Source organism: Hetaerina americana, unplaced genomic scaffold, assembly GCF_022747635.1.
Source record: "Hetaerina americana unplaced genomic scaffold, ioHetAmer1.1.p SCAF_5, whole genome shotgun sequence".
Classification (NCBI taxonomy): Eukaryota; Metazoa; Arthropoda; class Insecta; order Odonata; family Calopterygidae; genus Hetaerina; species Hetaerina americana.
The window spans coordinates 18,722,269-18,749,586 of NW_027287095.1; the positions used below are offsets into that span (position 1 = coordinate 18,722,269).

A 27,318-nucleotide genomic window follows, 5' to 3' on the forward strand; every position below is an offset into this window, starting at 1 on the left:
TTAAATTCAAACCATTTCATAAGAAATGCGGGGTCTTTAATGCTAACTATTTACCTTTGAATTGGTTAATTTTGTAACACAAAGAAAAGTATTGAACTTAAAATTATAGACATGAAATATATTTATAATGTAACTTAAAGAAACATTTGATTATTTCAAGAGTTGCGGTGAAAAATCTCTCTTCTATTTATTTAACGTAAATATCCCTGAGAATGCTGCTTTTTTACAAAACCATTATTAAAAAACAATTATTAATTTAAAAAATCTGCCAAAAATTACTTTTTCCGCATCTAATATTTCAATAATAACGAAGAAAATATTGCAAACAATTTGAGACAAAGACTGTTTAATATAATTTAAAAAAGGTCCTTCATATTGGTTCAGGAAAAATGATAAATAAGTCAGATTTAATGGTGGAGAATTTAATGGGTTTTCAAAAATGGAATGGTCGGTAAGAAAACAAAGGGCAAAGTTTTTGGCATGGTAGGGGATGAGCGACAGTGGTTGGGAGAGATTCGCAGAAGGCAGGAAAAGTGAGGAGATGTAGAAGCTACTGGAGAAAGGAAGCAAGATTCGGGAGCTTTTGAGGTAATAGGGTGATGAATACGGTAATAAAATGCAGAGCCCAGGCAAAGCAAGGTAGAGGGAGGAAAGATGGGAATATGTAGGGAATCAAAGGAGGAATAAATATACGAGCTAAAGAATGAGTTATCGTAAAATTTAATATAGGGTGTAAGGAAATGTTGTTCCATAATACTAAGGGCTTATGGGTACAGTATTGTATAGTTCAAGGACCTATAACAAATCTATCCGGAGATGATAGATTATTACTAAAATATAATTACCGCGACTGTGTTGGTTGAAGCGCACAACCTTTCAAACGGAACACTTCATACTTAAACTATTTTTCCTATGAGAACGTTTAAAATTGATTACTCATTTTAAATAGTATTTTGATGAATACTTTACTTACATTTGTATGTTTAGAGATTTAATTGAATTTTAATGATAAATAAGTTTTATTGCATTGACCTATATTACTAAAACTAATTTTCCTACATTTCTTTGAATTAGTCAAATTCTTTAAAAATGCAAGTAAAATAATGGCAAGAGAATATATAGGAAAATCTTTTGACTTACGTATACGCATACTTATGGTAAATTAATTCGTCAAGAAAAGTTCATTAGATCACTAATGATCCCATTTCAAATAAGTAAGAATGAGAGCAAAGCAGAAATATGTGAAGGTTAGGAAGTTAACTTTAAAATTAAGATTAATTCTGCCTTCAGTTAAGAATAATTTTGAGAATAATCAATATAGGGTTTCACAAAAGTGCAAACAACTACATCGCTGGAGTTTATGGTCAAATTGGGTTAACATAGAGGAGAGGAACACGTAACACACACACTCTCGTAGAAAAAACATAGACTGTAATCAGAATGACTTTTGTGCTCCGTCGATTTTGAGAAATATTCGGCCGAGCAGATTTGGGAAATTTGATGAAAGTATTGAGAAATGTAGATTAGAGAGATGGGTGACTTATTTGAAGCTTGTACTTGAATGAAATAGTGGTGGGATGAGCAGTGATGAGGCAACGAGGGAAACAGTTATCATCGGTAGTAGTGGTTAATATGCTTATCACATTTTTTCCGCAGATGTATTACCAATATTGAGGTTTTCCATTTATAATAAAACTCTTCCCCACTTGTACTTTCCGTAGTGCAGCAGCTAGAATAATTATTAGTTGAAACGATCCAAAATAAAGATTCTTCTGAGAAAACCTTAGATCCTTCATTAAAAAAGATTGAATTAACACAATTTATGAAGTAAAACTCTAAGAGTCTAAAAAATTCTTTGCACTCTGTTCCAATTGACTAATTTGTACATTGAACTTAAATGGTTCGCGGGTAGGCCGATTGTTTTAGATACAATACAAGAGACAAGCTGCAGAAGAACATAAAATAGTTTTGACGAACTTCGCGCCTGCACAAAGTTTCGTGTGCTTGGAAATACTTAATCTACCAGTATTGCCATCTACCTGTAGATTTTTGAATTTAAAGTCCGAAAACTGAGGTTGAATATTATATTAAAAGACTCCGCATTCAATTAGAATAAAAATATATTAGAGTTTAGTTTAAACATTTATACCTCTTGTGGCAGGGGTCTCCAAAACTTTCAGCCCGCGGGCTGCATTAATAAGACAGCAGTTTGGGGGCCAACTCGAGGTCCAAATAAGAAACAATCGAAACATAGATATTGTTTTTGATTAATAATTTAACATTATTTATTCCGTTATTGTTTAATAACATATTTACACACTACATATGAACACCTGTATTAGTGGTAATTAGTGGAATTGAAAGGTACCTAAATGCTAAAGTTTTGTTACAAGGAAAGTGTCTGCTTTTGGGCAAAAACTGGTAAAAACCCACCAGTCCTTCTTATAACTTGTCCCAAGGAGGCCATTTGCTTACAACTAAATGACCTCCAGCTGCAATTCATCTGGGCAACTGACCATATCTGCTTCAAAAACGTTTTGAAAGTCGTACATCTTCTGCCTTTGAATAAAAACAAAAAACCGCTCCTGAAAATGCAGCTGGAGATCTTTGATGATCTCGCTTAAAATGGCGTGGGGATCTCAGCTGTTGCTTCAGCCACGAAAACCTTGCACTGCTGAAAGTGCGTCAATTTGTTGCCCTGCACTTGCTCTGACAACAAGACAACTGTAGATAGGCCTTTAGATGGGTGTATATATCAGAAGCTAGATTTTTTCCTTGTACTTTTACTAAATATAAATGGCTAGTTATGTCTGCAGCAAAGGCCAATTTTCACACCCACTCTTCATCAGACAGCATTGGCTGTGGCTTGCCTCTACTTTCAAGGAAGCCACCTACTGCCTTTCTTAATTCAAATACTCTGCTCAGAACTTTCTCACAACTTACCCGTCTTACTGCTGCGTAATATGGTAAATCGTAGAATTCTGTGTCTGTATATTTCAACACATCTCTTAACTGTCTATGGTAGAGCCCATGTGGCCTTATCACTTTCACCATCTTCACCTTTGGATTCATTAATCTGCTTATGTCCACATATTTAGCACACAAAGCTTGCTGGTGAATAATACAGCGCAGGAACATTGGCGGTGAAATGTTTTTCTCATTACTCATCTGCTTCACTTGTTCAACCAAGCCTTCCTTTATGCCATTCATGTTCTTTCCTCCATCAACAGTAAGACAATTGAGGTTAGTCCAGTCCAAGTTATAATCAGCAAATGCTTTTTTTCATTTCATTGGATATATCCTCTCCGTAACAGTGCCATACATGATATTTGGGAAGCCAGCTTTTGTATTATATTCATGTTTTCATCCACACATCTAATGAACACAAGCAGTTGAGAGGTGGAACAGATGTCCATGGAAAAATGGAGAAACTTGCTACCATTGTTCGCTATTTGAGTTACAATGTTTTCACCCATGTCTGCAACACGGCGGGGATCGGTAATTGTACCTTAAGCTACAATTTTAAATTGTTTCGACATTTCTGTGCTAAGTTCCTCAGCCACCTCCAATAAACAAGATATTTTTTTGGTAGTTTTGATCATAAAAAACCTATCTAAACTGGTAGATTACCCAAACCTCATATATGCAAAATTATTTTCTTAGATTGTAAGTCAGTGATCATTTGCAAGTTTTCCAGGGGTTCAGCATTTGAGGTTTTCCAGAGTCCATTTGGTTAGATATTGCATAATCGGAGAGTGAATTTCGTCAGATAGATTCTCAAAAAACGCATGAACCCACTCAAGCTCTCATTGAAGAATAATTATTTCGTCCTAAGATTGTGCTTTGAGATCCCAAGTACAAATGATATTCAAAATGACTTCAGGCAAGAAGTGGAGGTTAAAAAAAAAATTCTTAAAAAATCGGGAGAGGTACTACAACAAGATAAACTAGCTGTATACACCCCAATAAAAATGATCGTAAGAGGACCTCTTTTCTTGTGATTACAGTTTTTTTGCAGTTCAGGAAGGTTTTGCCTACTGACTTTCTTCAACGACGTATTATTCTTCTGATATGGGGTGCTTAGTTTATTAGGTTTTGTTCAATCTGCCTTATAATTTAAGCGAACTAAAATGTACAATATTTTGAAGACAAAATAAGAAGGTCATATGACGTGGATATTGAATGCTGAGGATTAAAAGAAAGGGAGCATGTTTGGAAATTGGGAATCAAACATGAAAAATTATACCAGTTTAACGGAGTACAGAGAGACAGAGAGTTTTAGGACTTGAGAAATGATTTATTTTAATATGTAGGGTGTGTGTGTATTCGCGGCGCTGTCCTGAGCAAGCTTCGCCCCATGGGTTCATCAAAATTCTGCTGTGACAGGTAGAATACTGCAAATAATAAAAAGAATACCATCCACTTATTAGTTAGGAGGAATAAATTTAACCTCCGTTGAGAGGGTGAGGGAAATTCGCTGTGCGCCATCCCTTCTCACTATTGGTGTGTCCACTTTCGGTGCCAGTAATTTTTGCATTCGCTGCTCTTCTCCCGGCGAGATTTAGAATTTTCGAAGTCCATGAAGGCAACTGAGTCTGTAAAACACAATAAAGCGTTTCAAACTGACTGGACTGAACGAGCGAAACGGAGTGGAAAACGTGATTTGACGCGAGCGGTGGCAGGAGGGGGAGGCAAGGGTTTCCCTCCACCTCCCCCGGCCCTGCTCACGATTTAGGGAATTGAGTGGACCACCGAAACGCTCCCCTCCCGAAACGGAACTCCCCTACACTCTCCAGTGCTCTCTCGCGACGAATCTAAGCGACAAACCGTGTACCGACGGGAAGGGCGGACTTCGAATCGACCACTCTCTTCTTTTTCCAAAATTGGAAAACACAATGGTGAAAAAATACTGTTCGATCTAAGTTCACCCACGGCTTCTCCAAAAGAACTCAAAGTATAGCGACTAACAAACATTTTTTAATAAACTAATCTCTTAAAAATAATTATTGTTCATGTAAATTAACTTCAAAGATGTAATTTTTACCACTGAAATGGGTAAAGTAATCCTTTGAGACATTTGCAAATATCCCTTATCGCCCTCATTTCTTTTCTATTTATTCAAATCCGTTTTTTTTGCCAATCACATGTTTTTAAATATTCATTGCATTCAATCGTAATTGGTGCATGGCTGAAAATACACAACCCTTCTATCCTGTTGGCCAACAACCTCAAAGTTCCTCAAGAGCTCCGAATATCTCATTCTGTCATCTATGCTATACGGAGCGAGGCTACACTAAGTCAGCTAATGACTGGAATCACTCGCATTTCTAACACTCCAAAGCTTACCGTATTAAAATGGCTGCTGCACCGTCTTCTCCGCGTATTCGCACACATAATTATTCCACACTCCTTTCTCTTTTGCATAAAAACTGCTTCGATATTGGCAAAACTATTCTACCATTCATACATCTACACCTGTAATAATGGCCAAAAGTGAGTTAAATGTCGTAATAATTTGTACTAAAGACACGAACTGCGCGCAAAATGCAGCAGACAGGGCAGAATTTGCGATCGGTGTCCTCCGGCGTGGGATCCACCACAGTATGCAGGGGATCGAGATGGTGTGCTGGCTATCATACTGGCCTCCCACCCAGATGGCCCAGGTTTGAATCCCGGTGGCCTCGAATATTTTTCTGTAATACCTAGATCCCTGCTTGAAGTGCTTTGATGAGGGAACTTTGAGCGAGTGCGCCGTCCGTCGGATGGGACCTTAAGCTGCGGACCCCTTGGCGCCTTTCGATAATAGTAGGCTAATACCGGTTTTCTCTTCACCCTCCATCCTTTCCTGTCCATTCCTAATGGCGCAAATGACCTCAGCTGTCGGACGCCTTCCCTAAATACTACTACTACTATAGTCTGCACACTACCACAGTAGGATACGCACTAAATGTAGGGACGTTTAAACACAAAGATGGGGGATCTAGTCCTACCCACCGTCACGCTAGACCAAAACGTAAGTTACTTTCTTCACAGTCCTCGTATTGCCGTGTGTTTTATTTGAAATCCCTCTATCTCCCCTGAATCCTTTCCGTTTCATTTAACTTTTCTGTATTGTTTTTCTCATCATATCTGATAATTCCACATGGATTACCCTTCCTTACTTCCTGGCAGCGCTTTAATCTTTCCACACAGCACACTCATCTCATCCTGCCTCTGTTTTCCACCGACTCTGCTCTTTGCATTGCATTGTTTATTTTGGATTTTCAATGCTATAATAGATTGGATTAATCCGATTGAAAGCACTCCAGTCTGCTAAAACCTTGGCGTTGCGATCCGAGATTGAGTCATGTCTGTACTGCATGCGTGTTTGCTTCTATAGAATTAAATCTGAAGGCTCCGATTTCGCGGAAATTAAGGAGAAAGTGCTGCTCATTGCATTGAAAATACTACTGCTTTGAATTTTCAGCTGATATCGAGTTTCATTATTGTCATATCATCCGTAATATTTATAAATAACCCTATTAGTGCTGGGGTTCTCGGGAGGGGAGATGGAAGTGGTGAGACCCCCGCCTTAAGTTGCCACACGGGGCAAGAGATGTGAATCTTACCCTGGGTGGTTCCTTTTGTCATGTCGAGGTTGACATCTAATTATTACCCACCTTGAATTACGAGTATCTGCCCAAACTTCTCCCAATCCGCGTCCTATTCGCTTAGGCTGACTGGAACTTACAAAAGGACACCAATTTACCAGCTCAGAACCCTAACGTAGTTCATTTCCACGCACCATAGATGGAAATAATTTTTGCACAATATGATTTATACTTTTCAAAATTAAAACCTAAATTAACGGAACATTTTCGTTTACTAGAATAAAGTCCATTTCTATCATTGTGTGCAGTGTGATCTTGGAGACCTAATCGGTCCCGAGGTGAATGAATTATTTTTTTTTGATGCATCATAATTAAATAAAACAGTTTCTGGCGTCACTTGGTGGAACATCTTCACATTGAACTTAAAATTAAACCACATAGAAAATGTTTTTATTTGCTACCTACGTTTCGTTATGGTATAACATCATCAGGTAAAAATACAAGTCAAACACAGTATAATTACCTCTGGACGGAGGGGAAGAGGAGGGAGGGAGGAAAGCAAGGATTGGGGTAGGTAGGAATTAGAAGCAGATGGATCCCTCGACTTTCTAGATGTAAATATTAAAATTAAAAACAAAAGGTTTGATTTTTACATTTTCAGGAAGAATTGTTATACAGACAAAGTTATTCACCATAATTCTAGGCACTGCTTCGCTAAAAAATTGTCAGCCTTCCACGCCATGGTACACGGAGCATGTTCTATCCCCATGTCTAAAGAGAACCTAAGTCTTAATAACTTAACTCTTAAAAACTCAGCGTCATAAAACAGATTGCAGTGAACAATGGGTATAGAGAAGTCTTAATTCATAAACTTTACAACAAGAAACTATCCCGTTTAGCCAAGTTAGCCTCGTATAGCTCTCCCACATCTGCAGAAAACCAGCCACGCTAGCGGAGATTCCCTTTTCTTGGCCACTTGTCATTAAAAGTACAAAGAATCCTCCCAAAAGAAAAGGTTAGACCGGCCTTTTACAATAAAACAAAATTAATCAACCTGTTATGCCACACGAAGGAACAAGTTAAACCCACACACAAGAGTGGGGTGTACAAACTCCTCTGCAAGGACTGCATTCGGATATACATAGACCAGACGGGAAGGAGATTTGAGACGAGAATAAAGGAGCACCGAGCATGCTTTCGAAAAAACATCTCCACGTCACTCTTCGCCGAACTTCTGAGAGATTGTGGTCACAGCAGTGATTTCATCCCCGAAATCCTGCACTTTGAGAAGAAAGGTCACCGCTGGAGTAATTAGAAATACTTCAGCACATGGATTACGGAAGAGATGTTTTGACCAACGAATTTCTTTACCCTTCACGTTCCCCGTTATTGTATTTTCTTCGCCCATCTACCAACTGAACTGACACTAAGCAAAACGTTTTCAATATTGTATTAATTCCTTCTCCCAGCCTGCTAATTTATCAATGTTACCGTTCTTCCTCCTCCGCCCCCTCTCCCTACCTCAACCAATCCTTGCTTTCCTCTCTCCCTTCTCTTCCCCTCCGTTCAAAAGTAAGTATACTGTGTTTGACTTGTATTTTTACCTGATGATGTCATACCATAACGAAACGTAGGTAGTAAATAAAAATTTTTTCTATGTGGAAAAGCCAAGTGGTTTAATTTTAAGTTCAATCATAATTAAAGTTGAAGCAAAAATAAATCGCATATTTCAAGATTATTAACAATTCATTACTGTAATATATTACTGGTTCATCTAAATATATGACTGGTTTCAATTGCTATTGCCTATTCAAGTTATCATGAGAAAGTCCGCGTGTCACAGAGCATATTTTAACTTTAAGTTCACAGATACGAGTAATATAAATTGGGATCATCAATACTATGAATGTAATTGCGAATTTTGTTGCTTCAACTAATGATACCAATAAGTCATTAATGATAGTTTTTAAATTGTTTATGTAAAGAATACAGGCTTTTTCCTATCGGTTGCCTACGAGTTGATTGGCTTTACAATGAAATTAGCGTTTCCACAGTCAATCAGGCAATAAACCATGGATTTAAGTGGTAAATATGTCTCTAGCTATTACTACCGTTTTGAAGTACGTTTTATAGAAATCAAAAAGGTCTATGTTCTGACTGCAACAAAAGCAATCAAACCCAAGATTTAAGTGTCATGACTTATTCTTTTGATGAAATTAGTCATATTTTTAACTTATGCTACGGCAAACAAAATTTTCAGTCAAATTAAGGTACAATCTAGTTTTACCCAAAAATCGGAGATAATGGGCTTTCCATGACCAGAACCAAGGTTTTTCATTCAAACTCGAAATTTAAACCAATAAATTCTACGTGTAGATTTCGGTTACTGTGTTTCCATTGAGATTAAAAACTTCCAAAAATTGAAGGCTGAAAAAGGTAGGGTAATTAAATCGTAAAAAGGCACGTTGAATGACCTTCCCATTGTCCGGAGGGATTTCCCGAGTTATTTTACAGAATTAATGTAGAGTCATAAACTGTAACGGCAGTGAATTTGCTCGTTCGGCCAATGTGAGGACCCTTCAAACTGGACGCTTCAGATGTGACCCGTGAAATTTACTCTCCAAGGAAAATGAAAATTGAACCGGGCATCGACTCGCCACAATTACTCTTTTTTGTCACGGACCGTGATTCGGCAGCTGGAACATGTTCAGAGTCATGCATCCTGACCGAGTGATGGAATAAACACCTCGGCGGATTGAACCTCGAATTCACTGGAGTTTCCACGATGATTGCGTTTGAGGCTTCTCTACATCGAATCACACCGTTAAACAAGGATGCTTATCGAGACGACACCGATGCGGAATTTGAAGCGCGGATGAACTGAAACTCCTAACCATTCCTGTACATATTTTGGATAATCTGTGGACTACCTGTGTTTATTAAAAAGTAATTGAGCTACACGTATTTCTGAAATTCTGGAGAATCTTTTTCAATGGCAACATAAACATTTTCCAATATCTCATTTAAAAAAATTCGAAAATCCTTCTGCCTGGCAACAAACGGTCCATTTACTGCATTTACCAAGTTTACTTCACATTTCTCACTTCACCAGTATCTAAAATGTCCTTGAGTGTATTTCAATTTGTCCATACTGTGAATAAAATTAATAAATTCCCGTGACAGCATATAGAATCACTCTTATCAGCCACTTTCCTAAAATACCTAGTTTCTGAGCCACAAGTATCCACTCTCCATAATTGAATGCTCACTCTTTTCTTATTAGCCTTTCCCCCGAACACTTGTAATGCATTCATTCTAGTTGTAAACATTGATTTTCACAACGATTTTATTTTCCCAATACTCCCTCCCAGCGGCGACGGTCTCTTCCGTCCAAAATACTGCCACATTTCATGAAATGTACCTCATGCTGTAATGGATGCAATTCGTTACTTCAATTACACGATCTACTTTCTGAGAATATGAACAAGTTTACTTCCTTTACCGTTCCATGGAAGATAATAATAAGAACGAAAGAAGAAAGATGTTAAACTCGATTTGGAATAACACAGTGGTTAATTGTCAACCTTCTCCCTTTTCTTAGTGAAGCATTACTTTGTCCAGAAAGCACAATCCCCTAAAATGATGTCATATTAATTTAAAAAAAAGCATAAAACTGTTGGGTAAGCCAATTTTGACGGACACGGGTAGATCAGAGATCAATGGCAATTGATTACGTGCAAAATGGATATGTTTAGGTGCAAGTTGGGACAAGTTTCCGAATGAAATATGTTTCTGCAGGGTAGAATTGTGTACAACACAACATAGAGAACTCGTTTTGGAGTACAATAGTTTAATTTTTACCAAAGTAGCGAGGTATAGTTGTAAATATACACTTAGTTCCGTAAGTGGATGATTGGCTATTAGAAGGCATTTTTAACAAAGTTACAAACAATTACCTATAATAAAGGTCTAAATTTTACAATTTTACACAAATCTTACAATAAAACCAATAAATTGGTCATTGAATTTCATTATATTTCCACTGATATCTCCTACTGAGTTTTACCTATTCAATTTATGTTTTTATTATTACTTAAATTTTGGTTTAAAAGACGGCACCATCCCTAAGTTCTGAGGAAGATTCATTGTAACCAAACAGACTTCTTTTACTTTACGATATTCCAAAACGGAGAAGTTTACTAGGGTAAGCATCTTTTTACACGAAATTCCTTCTTTTTGTATCAGTATCATAATAAAGATTATTTGGTTTTTCAAAATAGAATCACAAATTGGAAAATATATTTCACGAGAGGATAAAATTACTGCTAGGAAAAATAATCAGTAAGATTTGACTTCTCGGCGCGAGTTTCGAGAACTAATACTGAATGGAAACTAATACTGAATGGTTCAGCAATAAAAAAGACGAAGTATCCCGCTGTTTGCCCAACTGTTTGCCTAGTTGCTTATCAGGTCAGAAATTACGGAGGCTCACCTGCTTAAATCCCCGGTATATAAGCTGGATTTCCTTCCGCGTGAACTTGGTTGAGTTGGCGAGCTTGTTGAGTTCCTCCGGTCGGTGACGAACCACGTGGATGTTGAACTCGTCCAATTCGTCTTCTGCAAATGGAACAGAAGTAGGGAAAGACATATTAGGGCTTAGAACGTCACAAGGATATATTGTTTTGAAGATTTTACGATAAAAAACATGCTCGAACTATTGACTCCATTATTTTGATGGAATGGTCCATACAGGGTGAGAATACAGAAGCCGATATGCCGGAAACCACGGGCACCAAGCAGGCTTGGCCGACGAAAAATTCAATCAATGTTATCATCGGCAGACAAATTTGTAAGATTTACAAAAGAAGCTCCATGTTAATAAAAGAAATTCTGAAAAGAAGAACCAAATTTAGGTGTTGGCTGTTGATGTACCAACAAGTGCAAAGAGCAGGTATTTCAGGACATATGTGGTATGTGCAGTGAAGGTTGCTTCCTTATGTTTTGTTTTCTTATGGTAGTTCCTTACCGTAAAAATACACCACATCAGTTAAAAGGCTGGAAACACTTTTAACTTCGCGACAGTGGGAAACTACATAGATGATCCATGAAAAGCAGAAAAGAAGCTGATAATGAATTCCAAGTGGCAAGGAATCGGATCACCTCAATTAAAGTCGATGGCTATCCATTATTCATATTTCAAAAGCTAATCAAAGGTATGTTTACAATTGAATTAAACTTAGAATTTATTAAATCTTATCAAAATATTTTTATTATTATTAACATTAGAAACATATAGTTTAAACACCGAATAAATGTATTAAAACTGAAAGTTATTGATTGGTTGTTATCCGTTTCGCATATTAGTTTCGCTATGGATGCTTGAGAGTAAATGGAGTCTTGAAGGTATGTCTCACCTGAAGGACGGGAAGTTGCTCTCAAACCCATTTCATGAAGCTGTTTGTTGAAACGCTCGGAAGTTACCCGCAACTCGTGATTACTTATTTAGGAGAAAAATAGAGAAATACTACTTATTTCCCAAAGTGATATCCCCAAAATTTAAACACAACCATCTGACCTTAAACCGTGCCCGCCTTTTCGATTAATGCTTAACATAGGCATCATTTGTGTCACGTAGTGCAAAAGGTACACATTATTTTCTTTGAGTATACCTTGGTACATTTACTGGCAGTCCTTCACCATGATCTCAGAAAGTATCCGGAAATCGTCCGAAAAATATTATTATAGGTAATCTATCGGTTGAGGTAGATTTTGAATATGCAACACTAACAAATAAAAATATTTTCTCTCCTAACAAAACACAACCCACCATCCTGCTCTACAATAAGTCCCTTTTCATCCCTGTATACTTCCTTCCTCCCTTCATTCCGTCTAATATCCCTTACCTATCGTTGCCCCTTCCTCGTTTGCTTAACGTTCTCCCCTCTATCACATTCTTCAACATCCCACTGCCGATCAATACGCCCTTCATCCATTTTTCCTTCCTACTTAGTATTTCTCCCAACAAACCCTTCTCTTCGCCCACCATACCAAGTACTTCCTCATTTGTTTTCCTTCCGGTCCATTTCACATTCTTCATCCTCCTCCACACCCGCATTCCAATAGCCTCCAATCTACATCTATTACCATTCTTCAATGACCATGTTTCCGCGCCGAAAATAACTATGCTCTATGTCTAAGTTTTAATGAGTCTTTTCTCGGCAGTTTTATTCAGCGTCCCTGTCATCAATTCCCTCTTTCTTTTGAAAGCTTCTTTGCCTCTTGCAACGTTTCTTTCTATTACTTTCACCATTTTGGTCCAAAACACTTCCGAAATACGTAAATTGTTCGACCTGATTCGCTCTTCCATTTGAGCGTTTAACTTAGACTTTCTCTTTTTATTTTTATTTAAAAGTTTAAATTAGTCTTTCTCTTTTTTATTACCATTTATATGTTTTCACATCCTATATCTATCGCACTGAATTGCTAATTCATTCAGCAATGCTTGCAACCCCTTGGATGACCGACAAACTAAATCTTGGTCATCAGCCAACCTAACTGATTTCATGAATTTGCCGCCGACTTTCGAAAGAGAAATACACTTAAACATGCTTCGAATGCCATCATCAGGCGATATAAATGAATTTTTTCAGACACATGGGGCAAAGATGGCTCAACTGCGGGGAAAGAGGAAAATAAATCCAATTACTGTTAAAATTTACAATCCCAACAAACGGAGATAATCCCATCCCATTGCGTGATTCTTATTTCTGGCCAATATATCCACTTTCTACGTCACCTGGGAAAATAAACCGGCCTTATGGCCGACAATTTTCAAAACTCAATTTCTTTTAAACCAACAACGTTAAAAATTATGGACGACTATGACCCAAAGAAGGCCCCACTCCGAGCAAGAAATCATGCGTTGAGAGAATGTGGATAAGGCTGCTCCCTAAGGTTAAGCCTGGAATATCTCATGTGCCCAGAAAAAACAGACCAGTTTATTCTTCACGCACCTGATTCAGTCTAATTTATTGGTTGATTTCGAAACTCTGAAAAGAAGAAGTAACAAGCGTCTTGGATGCAACATGCGTCACGAAAGCCCAATTGAGAGGAAAGCGTGCACGGGAGAACCCGAAGCGGCAGAAGACCTTTCACATTGGGAGAGCAAATGAGTATCGGCGAGGGCTGGCTCGGAGAAATCTGTGCACGATATTGCATCAATGATAAGGTTCGTGCCGTGCATTTATAACTGCACATTTTATAAATTGGAATTTACAAGAAAAATCGAAAGTCTTAAGATCAGAAGAGTGCGAATACATGGAACAATGCATGTGTGCCATGGGGGCAAAAGAGTTCTGAGGAATGTGGTAGATAGCAGCAATTATAACGTTGTCGGTTGCATGGATAGGAGGATAGTGAGAAAGGAGCGGGTGCGTGAAGTCTTTTGGCCATGTTGTTTTAAAGACGTTGCTTTAGTTTGCAAAATGGTTGCTTTCCGAAAGGGGATCATTTTTCCGGAGGGGCGATGAAACCTCATGGTTGTTCATAAAGAGTTTTACCGCGCTTTTAACTTCCTTTGCTTTTCTAATCACCGGGAAAATGCATATTAGTTATATTAAGATTTGCTTTACAATTTGTTTTGTGTAATGAGGGGTGTGTAATGAGAGATCGGGAACCAAGCCGTGTCTCGCCTCTCTCCTTTGAAGTCTCCAATCATTGGTAGATACACACACACACGCCTACGGAATTTCATTGTGTGCTTTTTTATTAAAGCAGAATTTTTGGACTTATTTTAGGTACACTGCCACTTCTTCACACTTGCAATATTACATATTTTAAAATTTTTCAACATTTGAATTTTTCGGAATTCAAGATAAAAGCAATAACCTCTACGCTATAGGGCAAAGCTGTTATCTTTTTTTAACGGCAGTTTTAATGAAACATTAATTCATCAGTATCTTGGTAACAATTGACCGTTATCAAATACTCCGTCTACACATTCATTCTGTCAGTCCATTGACTTCTTAGAATAATGAGTGCTTGTAATTGTTAGCCCCAAGCATTCTGAAGTCAGAACATTGAAATTATTTTCTGTCAAACGAAGCTGACGATTTATTGTATTTCCAATACAATTGGCTGGATAAGTCTACATTTTCCATATCTATAGAGATTGGATTAATTACTTAATGACGTTATGGTACTTGATAAATTGTTCTGGATGCTTTGAAAAAATCTCATATTTTTGTGAATTTTCAGCACTCGGTGGGCAGACATTAGAGGGCACATTTGCACGTAGCTGTCAGAGAAATTTTTCATTGGATTATTGAACTCAAACTGGCAATGAATTTTAAGTTTGTATCTCGAGTCTCCATGGAAACAAAAGCCAATAGTGTTAATTTGTTTTCCAACGCGTGGAACAAAAAGGAACATCACATATTCACGTATGAGGGGAAGAGAAGGGAAACAATCGCGGTGAAAAATTAATAACCCGACCGAGCGAACCATCCGATCATTTGGGCTTTACTGTTGGGACGACGGCGATGATGGGAACTGCCCGGAGGGTACCAACGTCAGCCGCACTGGAATTTATGGACAAATGAGAGTGCCAACCTCTCCTTTCCTCATATCCCATTGAGGCAACCAATTTTGAAGAATATTTGCATCCGATATTGCGGTCAATTCCTCGGTTCAAAATTCTCTTTGAATTTAAATTTCAATCTCAGGATTAATGATCAATAAAAAAAACTGTTTCATTGCATAGCGTGGTGAAAAATATGCATTCATCAAAATCAGAAAAAAATTGCTATTCAAGCAAATAAAGATTTGTGTGTTAAATTTTTTGCGAGGTACTGCAGCATATTGTTACAAGGAAAGCCAATTTTTCACATGCCAGATCCCCCTTTCATGGTACCCCCTAACCAGAAAATAATGTTGCTCTCAAACATGTATGGTTGCCACAGCTTCATGTTTTACCGCAGCAACATAGGAAATCTAATTTCACAAAATTATAGCGAAAACAATTTTAGAAAGACTGAAAGAGAGAGTGAGCACTTAGTGGTACCTATTTTGACAGTTTCATTGGTACCTAGTGACAGTTTCCGTTATTCCTTTTCATTCATATCGGAAAAATAAATACTTTGTTCTTCCACATATATTTAATTATTCACGACCTAGGTTTCGTCTTTCAAAGGGTCACCTGATGATGACTTTGTAAGTCTAAACCAAGGTCGTGAATAATAAAATATATGCGGAAAAACAAAGTATTTTCTTTTCTGATATGAATCGCTTCCACAAAGTGACGCCCCAAACCATTCTATTTCTTTTGATTCGGCTCCTTTACTTTCCATCGGGTAGCTAACTGACGGCCCTAGAAACTATGCTACCCCATGAAGCACTTAAGTGATCAAAGTGATAATTGGTTATTCGTGAGCTCATTTTATTTGCATACTCCCTAAATCAATAGAAGGAGTATATATAGGTCAGGGTAATATTTTTGCACTTGTGATCTGCTCAATTCCTCCTTCGCCACCTTTCTTGCATGCGTCTTTTATGTGTGTTCCCATCCCTTTCCTTATATCTATTTCCATGTGAATGAGTATATATATATATACATAGATATATATATATATGTATATATATATATATGTATATATATATATATATATCTATGTATAATATATAATATATATATATATATATATATATATATATATATATATATATGTATATATACATATATATATATATGTATATATATATATATATATATATATATAATATATACACAGTAATCAACCATATATATACATATAACCATAAAAAAACCATAAACGCAGTAATCAACCCGAAGGTCGGTTTAGTAGATGATGGTAGAGATCACCCAGTACTAAGCCCTATACGGCGTGTGAAAATTCACACATCAGGGTAGGGGGGCCAGTTCCTTTCCCTGTGCTGGTTATGGCTTCCCAGGAAGACCTGGTACGCGAAAAATCACATTAGCTTGGGTGGAGCTGCAGAGCGGGAATTGAACCCGGGACCCTCCGGTCATAAGTCCAACGCTCTACCCACTGGGTACCGCGACCCGCATATATATATATATATATATATATATATATATATATATATATATATATATATATATATATATGTGCGTGTGTGTGAGTGCAATCGAAAATGCAGAAAATTCTTCCTCAAGGAAGACAGTTGCACCCCCAAAAAATGTCATCTTTCAAATACCATGTAACTACAACTACGTGGAGGTATCGTTTTTGAGAAATTACCAAAAAATAACCGAGATAACTGAATAACATGCATTCTGCAATATTTAGTGATCCTTGTGAGCATACTTTTGTAAATTACAGTTATTAATATTGACTTTTTTGTTTCATGAATTCATAGATTGAAGTAACTTGCAGCATGAAGAAGGTAGAGGTTCGTAGGTTGATAAGCTCCTTAATTTGATGGCTACACCACCCGGTGAATCCATGATAAAATTATAACTGTTTATGGAAATTATAGCCCGTCATGTGACACAGTTGCGAGGTGGGAAAAGAATCTTCAAATTGACCACATGTTCGACATAGACGGCGATCCAAGTAGTGGAAGGCCATCAATCACGGGTAATGATGCCACAGTGAAGAACGTGGATGACTCAATCCTTATACTAGAGCGAAGAGCAACCATCCGAATGAGCGTAAATGAGACTGCTCGTAGGTGTCGCAGTGTGGTGTGGAACTTCATTCACGAAGAAATGCACATGCCAATGGTGTAGAACTGCACATGTCAAACACCCTGGCTTCCACTATTACTGACTAGCAAATAGAATAAGAGGGGAATAACTGGTTTTTGACGAAATATTTTGAGAAAAGTCAGAAACGCTGAGAGAATTGTGTAACTCTGAATAGTGACTACGCGGAGAAGTCTTAAGACCAACCAATAAAAATTAATTTTGTCTCAATTATTATTAGTTATTATTAGAAATGGGGTAAAACGAAAAAAAGAAAAAAATATGTAACGGAATGTGAATCCGAGTTCAACCACCTTCGTGAGTCCCTCCTGAAGGGGACTCACGAAGGTGGTTGAATATGGGACGGATATGCTCTATTCCTCGCCCCCTGGCTGCATCCGGTTCCCGGTGCAAGAAAGGCCAATCCCATCCACGTACCACCTCGCCCTCGGGTAGGTGCGCATCTGTGTGTGTTTCATCGCCAGCGCTCGTTTATCCAATCGTTAGCATCTCCCTACGATTTCAACTAACCCCGTAATTACTTCCGACATACACGAGGATGAGACTGCCTGCTTTTTATTCTTTTGTTATTTTTGATCTTACTCTGCCGTTTCACACTCATCGCACTCAGTAATTGCCTTCAGAATTTTGGTACATGTTACAATTTACCCAATATGTTTGCATATTCTACTCCACTGCGATTGAAAAAACTATCTTTCTTCGCCTATCGATCTTAGTGAACGTACCTTCTATTTCGGTGAACTGCATCTTCCATTTTATTGCCATCATTCTCATGCGGCAACTTACTTTGATTGCCATATATTGTTGCACGAAATTGGAGGTATATCCTTGGTGTTTAGTATTGCATAATATTTCCCTGTGTGAGGAAATATTCATGGAAAGATTGGAATGCTGCTCGGAAAAAAGTAACATCACCGCTAAAGGGACCTCCTACCAATTTATGGAAGGAGGCCTCTTTACATTGAAAATGTATTTTTACCCCCTTCGTACTACGGTAGAAGAGATCATGTCAATAAAATTAGAGAGATTAATTGTAGAACAGATGGATTTAAGATGTAATTTTTTCAACGAACGATGGGGGATAATAATAACATAGTTCGACCGCGGTAGGATCATGTTCGGGTAAAACTACTCTGTTGAGTATTCACCTCCTGCCACATACCTTGGCGGTGGTTTGCAGGGTATATATAAATAAAAAAATAAAAAAGTACCGGGACATAAATACCGTGGCGTAACACTGTTGGTAGGAAGTCTCGAAGCGATCTCGAAGAGATGAAAACTTTAATCCGTGGAACATGAAATTCAACCAAAAAATATAATGGTATAAGAGTAAAAAGAAAATAAATGCACTAACCAGCGTGAGGTATCACCGACAAACAAAAGGTTGCCAATAATTACTTGTCTGAGTATTTGTAGGTTGATTTCATGCTATTGGAATGTAGTTCAAGAAATACTAACGAGAAAATTGTGATACCACCACCATCATAGCCTCAGATGTAGTTTTATCAAATGCTTATCATACAGTATTACATCTGAAAAGATTCGCTCACTCTATATTATGAATAAATCTTTCTTCGTTCGTTTAAAAAAATCACACATTTCACTGATTCCGTGGCTGCCTTAAAGGGATATGAGACCACTCCCACCAATGCCATCGATTTCCAAATCTTCAAAGAGCAGAGATTTCTCTTGGGGAATGAATACCATCTTTCATATTCAAACTAGCTAATCCTCGAGCACTCATTAAAATTTTCCTTTAATGTACACGGAAAAGAAATAAAACCGCAAATGAATCACCACGATGGTGCGGTGATTCATTTCCGGTATAAAACCGACCGCGTTCAACTATCGTCGTTCACTCAAGCTTATGAAATTCAATCTGCAATCACCGAGGCTCTCGATTACTCACTCAGGAGTAAGTATCCCTTCCATCACATGCCCGACTGAATCGCCGTGCCCCCCGGTTGAACGGTCGTGAATCATCAAAATGGACCAGAGGAGTAATTTTGAGGATTATTTTCCAATCAGCTAATGTCCTTAAAATTATTTATTTTTCTTTCTAGATTAAATGAAACTGGGTCACTATTCAAGATTTTTTAGCCCAAATTTTTAGCCGTATAATAATGCGGGTATTTTTCTTCAGAAACAAGATACTTCGTTTTTTTAATATTTAATGTCGTCTTTTCAGAATAGTAATGCTTTATTTTAAGAAACAAGAAGGATTAAATGGCTGTTTAGACCCGAGCATTACATTTTGTGTCCTTACAGTTATGGACAACGGGGTAGAGAGAGAACCATTTTAGCCATAGGCCATATGCCATGAGCAATCTTAATAGGTCACACATAATCACGCTATGCCCGAAGGAACAGTCGGTTGTCTAGGAATTTTGAGGAGATCAAGTTAGTACAAGTTTTTGGACGTGTTTAACATTCGCTTTCAATCAACCAACTGTTAAGAGCATGAGAGAATAAGCACTGATATGGTTACACCAACAAAGAAACCCACGAAAGGCTGAGACTTGATATTTTTATAATTTGAACCAAAGGTGAGTAATAAAGTGAATGCTGCGCTTGCAAAGTTTGTAAAAAATTACCGGGAACAATTTTTTCATGACGTGACTCTACGTCACAGTGGGCTCACGCTCGGGGGCGGGGTTTTAACTTTCAACACATGCCAAGCGACAATCTTCTGCGAGCATTCTTTCAGGTTAGATCCCTGGACCCCTGTCGAGTGACTCGATGTAATCGTAAATTGCAGTGAACAATTGAACAGTAGAACACCATCAAATTTTGTGCTGCACTGGGGAAATTCGGTACTAAAACGTTTGTCATTATTTGCCAAGTGTTTAAGGATGAAAGCATACCACAAACTGCAGTTTTTAAGTGACCCAAGCTCTTCAAAGATGACTGAGAGAGTGTGGAGGACGAGCCCCGCGCTGCACGGCCGTTGACGTCAAGAATTGATGAAAACGTGCAGCACCTGCGTGAAGGGCCAAATTCAGACCATTGGTTTAGGTTGGCCTTAATCGCAGATTGTATCGGCATTGATGGAATGGCGGTTCACACAAATATCACTGAAAATTTGGCGATACGAAAGATCTGCGCTAAACTCGTCCCAAAGGTCTTGACCGACCACCCAAAGCAGAGTCGAGTGACTGCTTGCGAAGACCTTCTGCAACGGCATCGTGACGATTCCCCAACTCCCTTATAATCCAGACTTGGCAACAGCAGACTGCTTCCTACGGATGTTTCCTGTATTCCCAGATATGAAATTCTTCCTCAAAGGACGCCGCTATCGGACCCGAGTGCCGTCAAAGAAGCTTGCACGCGTACCCTTAAGGACCTTCCGGAATCCGCCTACCAGGGAGCCTTCGAGTTGTGGAAAAGCCCCTGGCAAAAGTCCGTCGTCAATCAAGGAATGTACTTTAAAGAACTTTGGGGCATTGTAGCATTATTTGAAATACATCTATTTTTCCGATACTTTTTATATAAACCTTAAAAAAAAAGATATATATATATATATATGTATATATATATGTATATATATGTATAAATATATAAAATTATATAAATAAATAAATAAATAAATATATATATAAAATATATATATATAAATATATAAAATTATATATATAAATAAATAAATATATATATATTATATATATATATATGTATATATATATATATATATATATATATATATATATATATATATATATATATATATATATATATATATATATATATATATATATATATATATATATATTCCACAATGATTGCATTAAACGTGGATTGAATTAGTATTTAAAACAGATAAGAATCGAGGTTTTATCTCAGTCATTTCGTCTCTTTGAGAATACCCCGGAACTCGTCGTCCGGCGACACTTTCGCACGCAGATGGCGAGGAGAAGTAAGCACGTACTCACCCAGTGGAACAAAGGAAAGAGAAGACCAATGGAGCGCTTCCTCCCGAATCTGCTCATGTGAGCGTCACCCTCAAGCCCTCCGCCCCTCCCACCCATTTCCCATGGGAGTCTCTCCCTCGGCGCTCGGCGAATCCGCGGCGGGGGGTCCCGGTGGATCGTTGCGGGGGCCCGCACGGAACCTTCCCGAAATGAGACAGCCGAAATGCCTCGGAAAAGAAGAAGAAACCTCACGACTCGAAATGAAATATGCAGGAGGCTTCAATTCATTTGGGCACGACGATCTATTTTACTGGTGGAAGCAGAGCAGGGGAAGGGGGAGAAGTAGAAGGGAAGGGTTGAGTGGATCCTGGGCAGCCCCACGCAACACGATCTTAAGAGCAACGCGTGCCTTCTCCTCCCATTCGTCCCACACTCCAATCGCAGCTGTTCAAACGATCGCCACTCTCGCCTCAACGCTCAGAGCCGCCCTTATTGGTGGGCGAATGTTCTGAGATGTAAGTCGAGGCTCGTGAGCAACGGAGCATGAAAGACCACGGGGGTGAAACGCAAGAGGGGAGGGCGCGGAAGGAACCCGTGCTGAATAATACACAAGAGCACTTCATTTGAAGTGATTACCACCTTTAATGAGGGGACTCCATGAAATGAATCACCATTCGGCATGCAATTTGGGAGGTTTTAATTTATTCAAACACACATCTCTCTCTCCCTACATACTATATCCACACCGTCGCGATCGGCGCAACCGCCATGCGTCATACCCCATTTGATTGCGCGTAGTCCATTACGGGGCTTCCCTACTCTCTCCACCTCCATTATTATTTTGAGCTGGTCGTTTGCTATTCATTACAACGTTCTCTTTTTTTTTATTACCACTCACCTCGGATTTCATTGCTCGTCTTCCTCTCCATTGAACAACTTAATCTCTCGTGTCTTGCATTGCGGACTCATTGCCTCGATTCCACCACTCTCTGCCATCCCGCCAAGTAACGACACACAACGTTGCGGATTTAAGGGCAATTGCTGAAAATTATTATACGCCACTATTATTCCTGAATATTGTTCAGAGGGCTCTATTTTACATCTCATAGAGAAAATTTTGGCGTTCAGTCTTTTAAATCAGCTCGCAATTTGTGACAAATCAAATAAATGTTTACTTTAAATGCAAATAAAGTCTAGAATGATTATTCCTGAATGAATACGATAGGACGGCGGATGTAATTTTACATGGCGATGCTATGGCAATGATTCAGTCTCTAGAGAAGAGGAGATTCACTGAACGATTTTATTACACCCTTAATGCATATACCATTTCACTGTATCAGAATTAGTTTTCCAGCATTGTTCATCTATTTATTACACCTGACGACAAATTTGTTACCGAGATATCATTAGTTATGACAATTAAGTAGCTTCAGTAGATGACCTAAATGTTATGCAGCGCTCGTGTGGCGCTTGGCAATTAGGATTAAACTTGAGAAAGTGCGAGGTGATGAATTTTTTGAAAAAGAGGAATTCCCTCGCAAACGCCTGAATCATTGGTAAGACCGAAATAGAAAGTCTAGACGCGATTAAACACTTTAGCATTACTACCCTTATTTATGAACTTTCCTGGGTGAAACATATACGGGGAATGAATGGACCAGCTAGAAAAAATTAGGATGCATCAGAAGATTATTGGGGAAATGCTACGAAAAAGTTAAAGAAAAATTTTATCTTTCGCTGATTAGAGTAATTTAGAATATGCTGCCAGCATATGAGATACTTACGAAGTTGAATTTGTTGTCGAATTAGATCGAGGGCGGTGTAGAAGAGCTGGATTTGTAAAACGTTGTTGCGGTAACCTTATTGGCGTATTCAATATTATTAGAGAAGCTATGCTGGGAATCACTCTGCGCGAAGGTTAAATTACAGATTGAATCTCTCGCATAGATTGGAAAGATGATATTAAGCGAAGATGTTGAAAATAAATCATTGGCCCCACTGGTAGGAGAGATTGCCATGCGGTAGGAGAGATCTAGTTGATGATATCAGACGGATTAAGTGTAGAACAGATAGATTTAAGGTATAATTTTTTCCAAGAACGATAAGGGATCAGAATAACATTGTCCGACCTCGCTAGGGGAGGAAAAGAAATTAGTGTCAAAAGTATTCTGGTGAGTAATCACCCCCTGCTATATTTTCTAGTGGTGTCTTACAGGGTACCATCTAGAACAGAATAGAAAACCTTTATTTGGTTCATATGATTCCCATGTTTTATTGGTCGTTCTTTGCATAAATTCCTCCATCCGCGTCTCTCTCCAATAAGCATTTCAGCTTAATTTCACCCTTATTTTCAGTCATTTTCTTGGAGAATGTTCTATTTGAAAAGGTGCCATGAGCTCTTTGATATTTCAATGCTGTAATCTCTAATTTTTCGGTAACTAATAACATGATTTTCCTCATGAATTGTCATCATCATCTGGGCTATTTTCTTAACACACAGTTATTGTCCCATTCGTTCGGGGTAATCTTGAGGTAATCACACATCAGTTAATAAAAGTACTGAATTTGTACAAGTTTCTCCCCTTCTTTTCGTCTACCGTAAGCTGTGATTTTCATTTCATTTTCCATTAATCTTGAATTTTTTCAATACCTTTCTTGTGGGCACATAAATTCTTGTCGGATACTGATTTCTACTCAAGTTTTTGCTAATTTCACGACTTCAGAATCATAAAAAAAGCATGCTTTATATTCTCTGAGTATATGAATTACTGCCATCATCTTCCTTTTATTGCCCTCATCGCTTCTTCAAAACGAACATTGGATATCAGTTTGGTGATTTTGTGGCTCTATACTCCTTACTAGACTTTCTCCTTCAGAGATGGGATCACACCAGTTCACTCCATTTCAAGCATTTCAAAAATTGCTCTTTCGCCATGCTAAACCACTCTTTAATTTTCAGTGCAGTCAGCATTTTGTTCCCAGGTGCGCATTAAAGGAATTTTCTCGAGTTTACGATTTCGAAAAAAGTTGATTCGCCGCTGTACACTCCCTCCCCGAGGAGACGCAAATAATTTTTATCATACTTTTGCTTTCTCCGAAGAGAAGCTGACCATCACGCCGAGTTGCCTTCAATTTTACGTCGCATAAATTGACAAGGTCTTCATCTTTCGTGTGTTTTAGTCACTTTGAGGGAATTTCTCCTCTTTTTTCTACCCCAAACGCCCTCCCTCCACCATTCAGTTGCCTCCTTGACGCAATCGCCATCATCCACTTCACATATTCTCTCGCATTCTCTTCCGCACAAAGTTTCACCATAACTTCTAAAGCTCCATCTTCATCTTCCATAATAATTCTCCTATCTTTATTTCTTCAAATTTTATTCAGATTGAGAGAAAGATTTTTTTATTGGCAGCACCGGTCTGCAGAGTAAATCTTGGAAACTCTCTAACATTCCTTTCTCCAACTTCTCCGTCCTCTCTTCGCCACGTTCGGCAACGGGGGTTAGGGGGTATGAAAAGAAAGAGAGGGGGAAAGCGGGGGATGGGAGGCGGGGGCGAGGTCCGAGAGATACTCCGACTGCGGGGGGGGGGGAAGGAGGGGTTAGCTTCTTCATATCCTCTCCTCTCTCCCTAGAGGGAGACAAGGGGAAGCCAGCCGCATGTTTTCCGAATCCTTAATTAACCGAAACAGACGCCCGCTCCATCATTTTCCTCCTCGCCTCGTCGGTCTAGCTATCCAAAAGGGGGCAGAAGGGGTCGTCTCAATTAAGCGAGCGAGACGGCCTTCCTCCCAGATTGAATTAATCTCCGCACACACTCGCAACCCATTCCTCGTCACTCGAATCCCAAACCTGAATCTCCCACCCAAGGATCCAGCCCGGGGTATTTCCCGCTCTCGGGTGCGCAGGAGCGAATTCTCACGGGAATAGTCATTCAGAGGAAAAAATATGCGTCACGTCAGAGGCACTAGAAAAATTGAGCGATGGCCACTAAGCAATTCAGTGCAGTCAACAGCCATTGGGGTACGCTATGATATACATGGCGGGAATCTCCGTCTCGGCTTTTCAACTACACGTTTCCAACTTTGTTGGATACGAAGCGATGGAAAGTTACAAATCCTTGATCCTCACATGATGTAATTACAACCGGTATTTTTATTTATTCCGCAATTCTTGCCTTTGAATCTCACAGCGTATTTTCACCCAACCAATATTGCTCTGATTTGGATTACTCTGAGCTTATTTTCACTCCAATATTATCGAGGACCCCGTCCTGCCGTCCCCTGCCCCGTCACAGGGAAGAAGACCCAGCGCGGGTGGTAAGAGGGATTGCCCGGCATGAATGCACTATCCGAGGGAATTTCCGAAGGTTTTGCCCTCCAACCTAACTACCGTGCGGATAGGCGCGCGATTCTACCAGCAACGATATTGAGTCACTGAATGTAGTAATGCCCTCTTTTTAGTAGTCATGCAGTATTTCTATACCCTATTTCTATGAGTTTATCGCAGAAAACTAGGTGTGACGTTTGGACTACCCCACGCGTGCGTCAGCTGTTCACATGAATCCATGACGGAGGGAAAAAGAGCGACTCCATGCGGCTAAATGCCGCAACTCCTTTCTCTGCGTCAATGCCATGACACGAAATGAGGTGCCGGTGAAAAATAGGGCACTCGTTCCCGTAATGCTTACTCATTTCAGATTTGAACCTCAAACAGGTGGTGTTAACATCGATTTCAGAGCAGAATTGCCTTTATTAGTAGTCTGAAATCCATGACTAATTTCGACCTTCAGGCTTGACGTATGTGATTTAAGATCTGTAGGATTGGAAAAGTGAAACTGGAGTCCGCATTCAAATGAAAGGGCTCGCTTTGGGTTTATTGTCAAATTGTCTCTATCTCGCTAACCAAGAGGGATGGGGTAATCAGGTCTCCGTGACGTCCGTGCATGGATATTCCATCCTCGGGCAAAGCGACCGGCCTTCGCTTGCATCAGACACAGTATTCCACATGCGTAACTGCATTTTGTATCTTTCCAAGTATATTCATACGTATTTATGCATAAATGACTACTGCCCCACCGCATACCGTTGCGGCTTGCGAGGGAATTATGCAAATTATTTCCAGTCCCACGTATTTCCTTCACGCAAATTTAATGCAATGCTTAATCACATCATCTTATTATTATTATCATCATCATCAAATTGACCTTTGATGTGTCATAAATGAGAAAATGCGTTTAATTAAAAGGGAAAATTTTCCCTCCCAACACCGAATTTCTCCAAAAATTGTGAAAATTGAGGAGCAATTGCACATGATACACAACACTCTTGAATAAATTTAAATCTCGAAAAGCGTTTGATGAAAACGTCGTAAATTTCATTTCAAAGATATGTAAAAACTGCAGCCATGATTTTAACGATTTGACTTCCCCATGCTTTGCACCAGTCAGAATTATTAAAGCAATATTTTAAGGCGAATTATTAACATATAATATTAATCTGAAAATAATTTAAAAATTAGAAATATTATTTAGACCAAGAAGAATATGCGGCTAAGCATGAGCTCATTCAGCATGCGGTTAATTCAATAGCCCCAAGGAATTCAAGTATGGCTACAATCAAGAAACTGAATTGGAGGGAAATTTGCTTTCCAGGGTGGAATTACTCGAGGGCTGCACACATTATCCACTCTTTTGCATTTATCCACGCGAAAGAGAATCCAGCCGCCGAGGCGAGGCCGTGCGCCGACCATTAAGTTGCATCCGCGAATCTCCGGAACACCCGAGGTTTTATTGTATTTCATCCTCTGTTGCAGCTCGTGGCAAAATATTTTGTAGAGTGACATAAAAGCATTCATAAGCTCTCCATAGAAATTCAGCCTCAAGAGGATTTTCATTCGTGAAATACTTCAATGTCTTCATCCATATAAGCGGCGGTAGAGTGAGTACTGTTTCAGATACGTAATTAAGAGATTAAAACGATTTACGAATAAAATAAATAGAAATACACGCGGAAAACTACGAAAGAAGCAAACAGTTAAGAGGATAAGAGTAATAATATAATTTTTTTACAG

At 38.7% G+C, this 27,318-nt stretch overlaps 1 protein-coding gene across 3 annotated transcripts in view; it reads right to left on the bottom strand.

Moving 5' to 3' along the window:
- Positions 1-27,318, bottom strand: part of LOC139693900 (Kv channel-interacting protein 4-like) — a 301,982-nt gene that overhangs the window by 79,657 nt on the left and 195,007 nt on the right. For all 3 annotated transcript variants that reach the window (XM_071592223.1, XM_071592221.1, XM_071592222.1), the window contains exon 2: positions 11,083-11,207. In XM_071592223.1, coding sequence (XP_071448324.1) covers positions 11,083-11,207 — 125 coding nt within the window. The remainder of the gene's footprint in view (positions 1-11,082; positions 11,208-27,318) is intronic.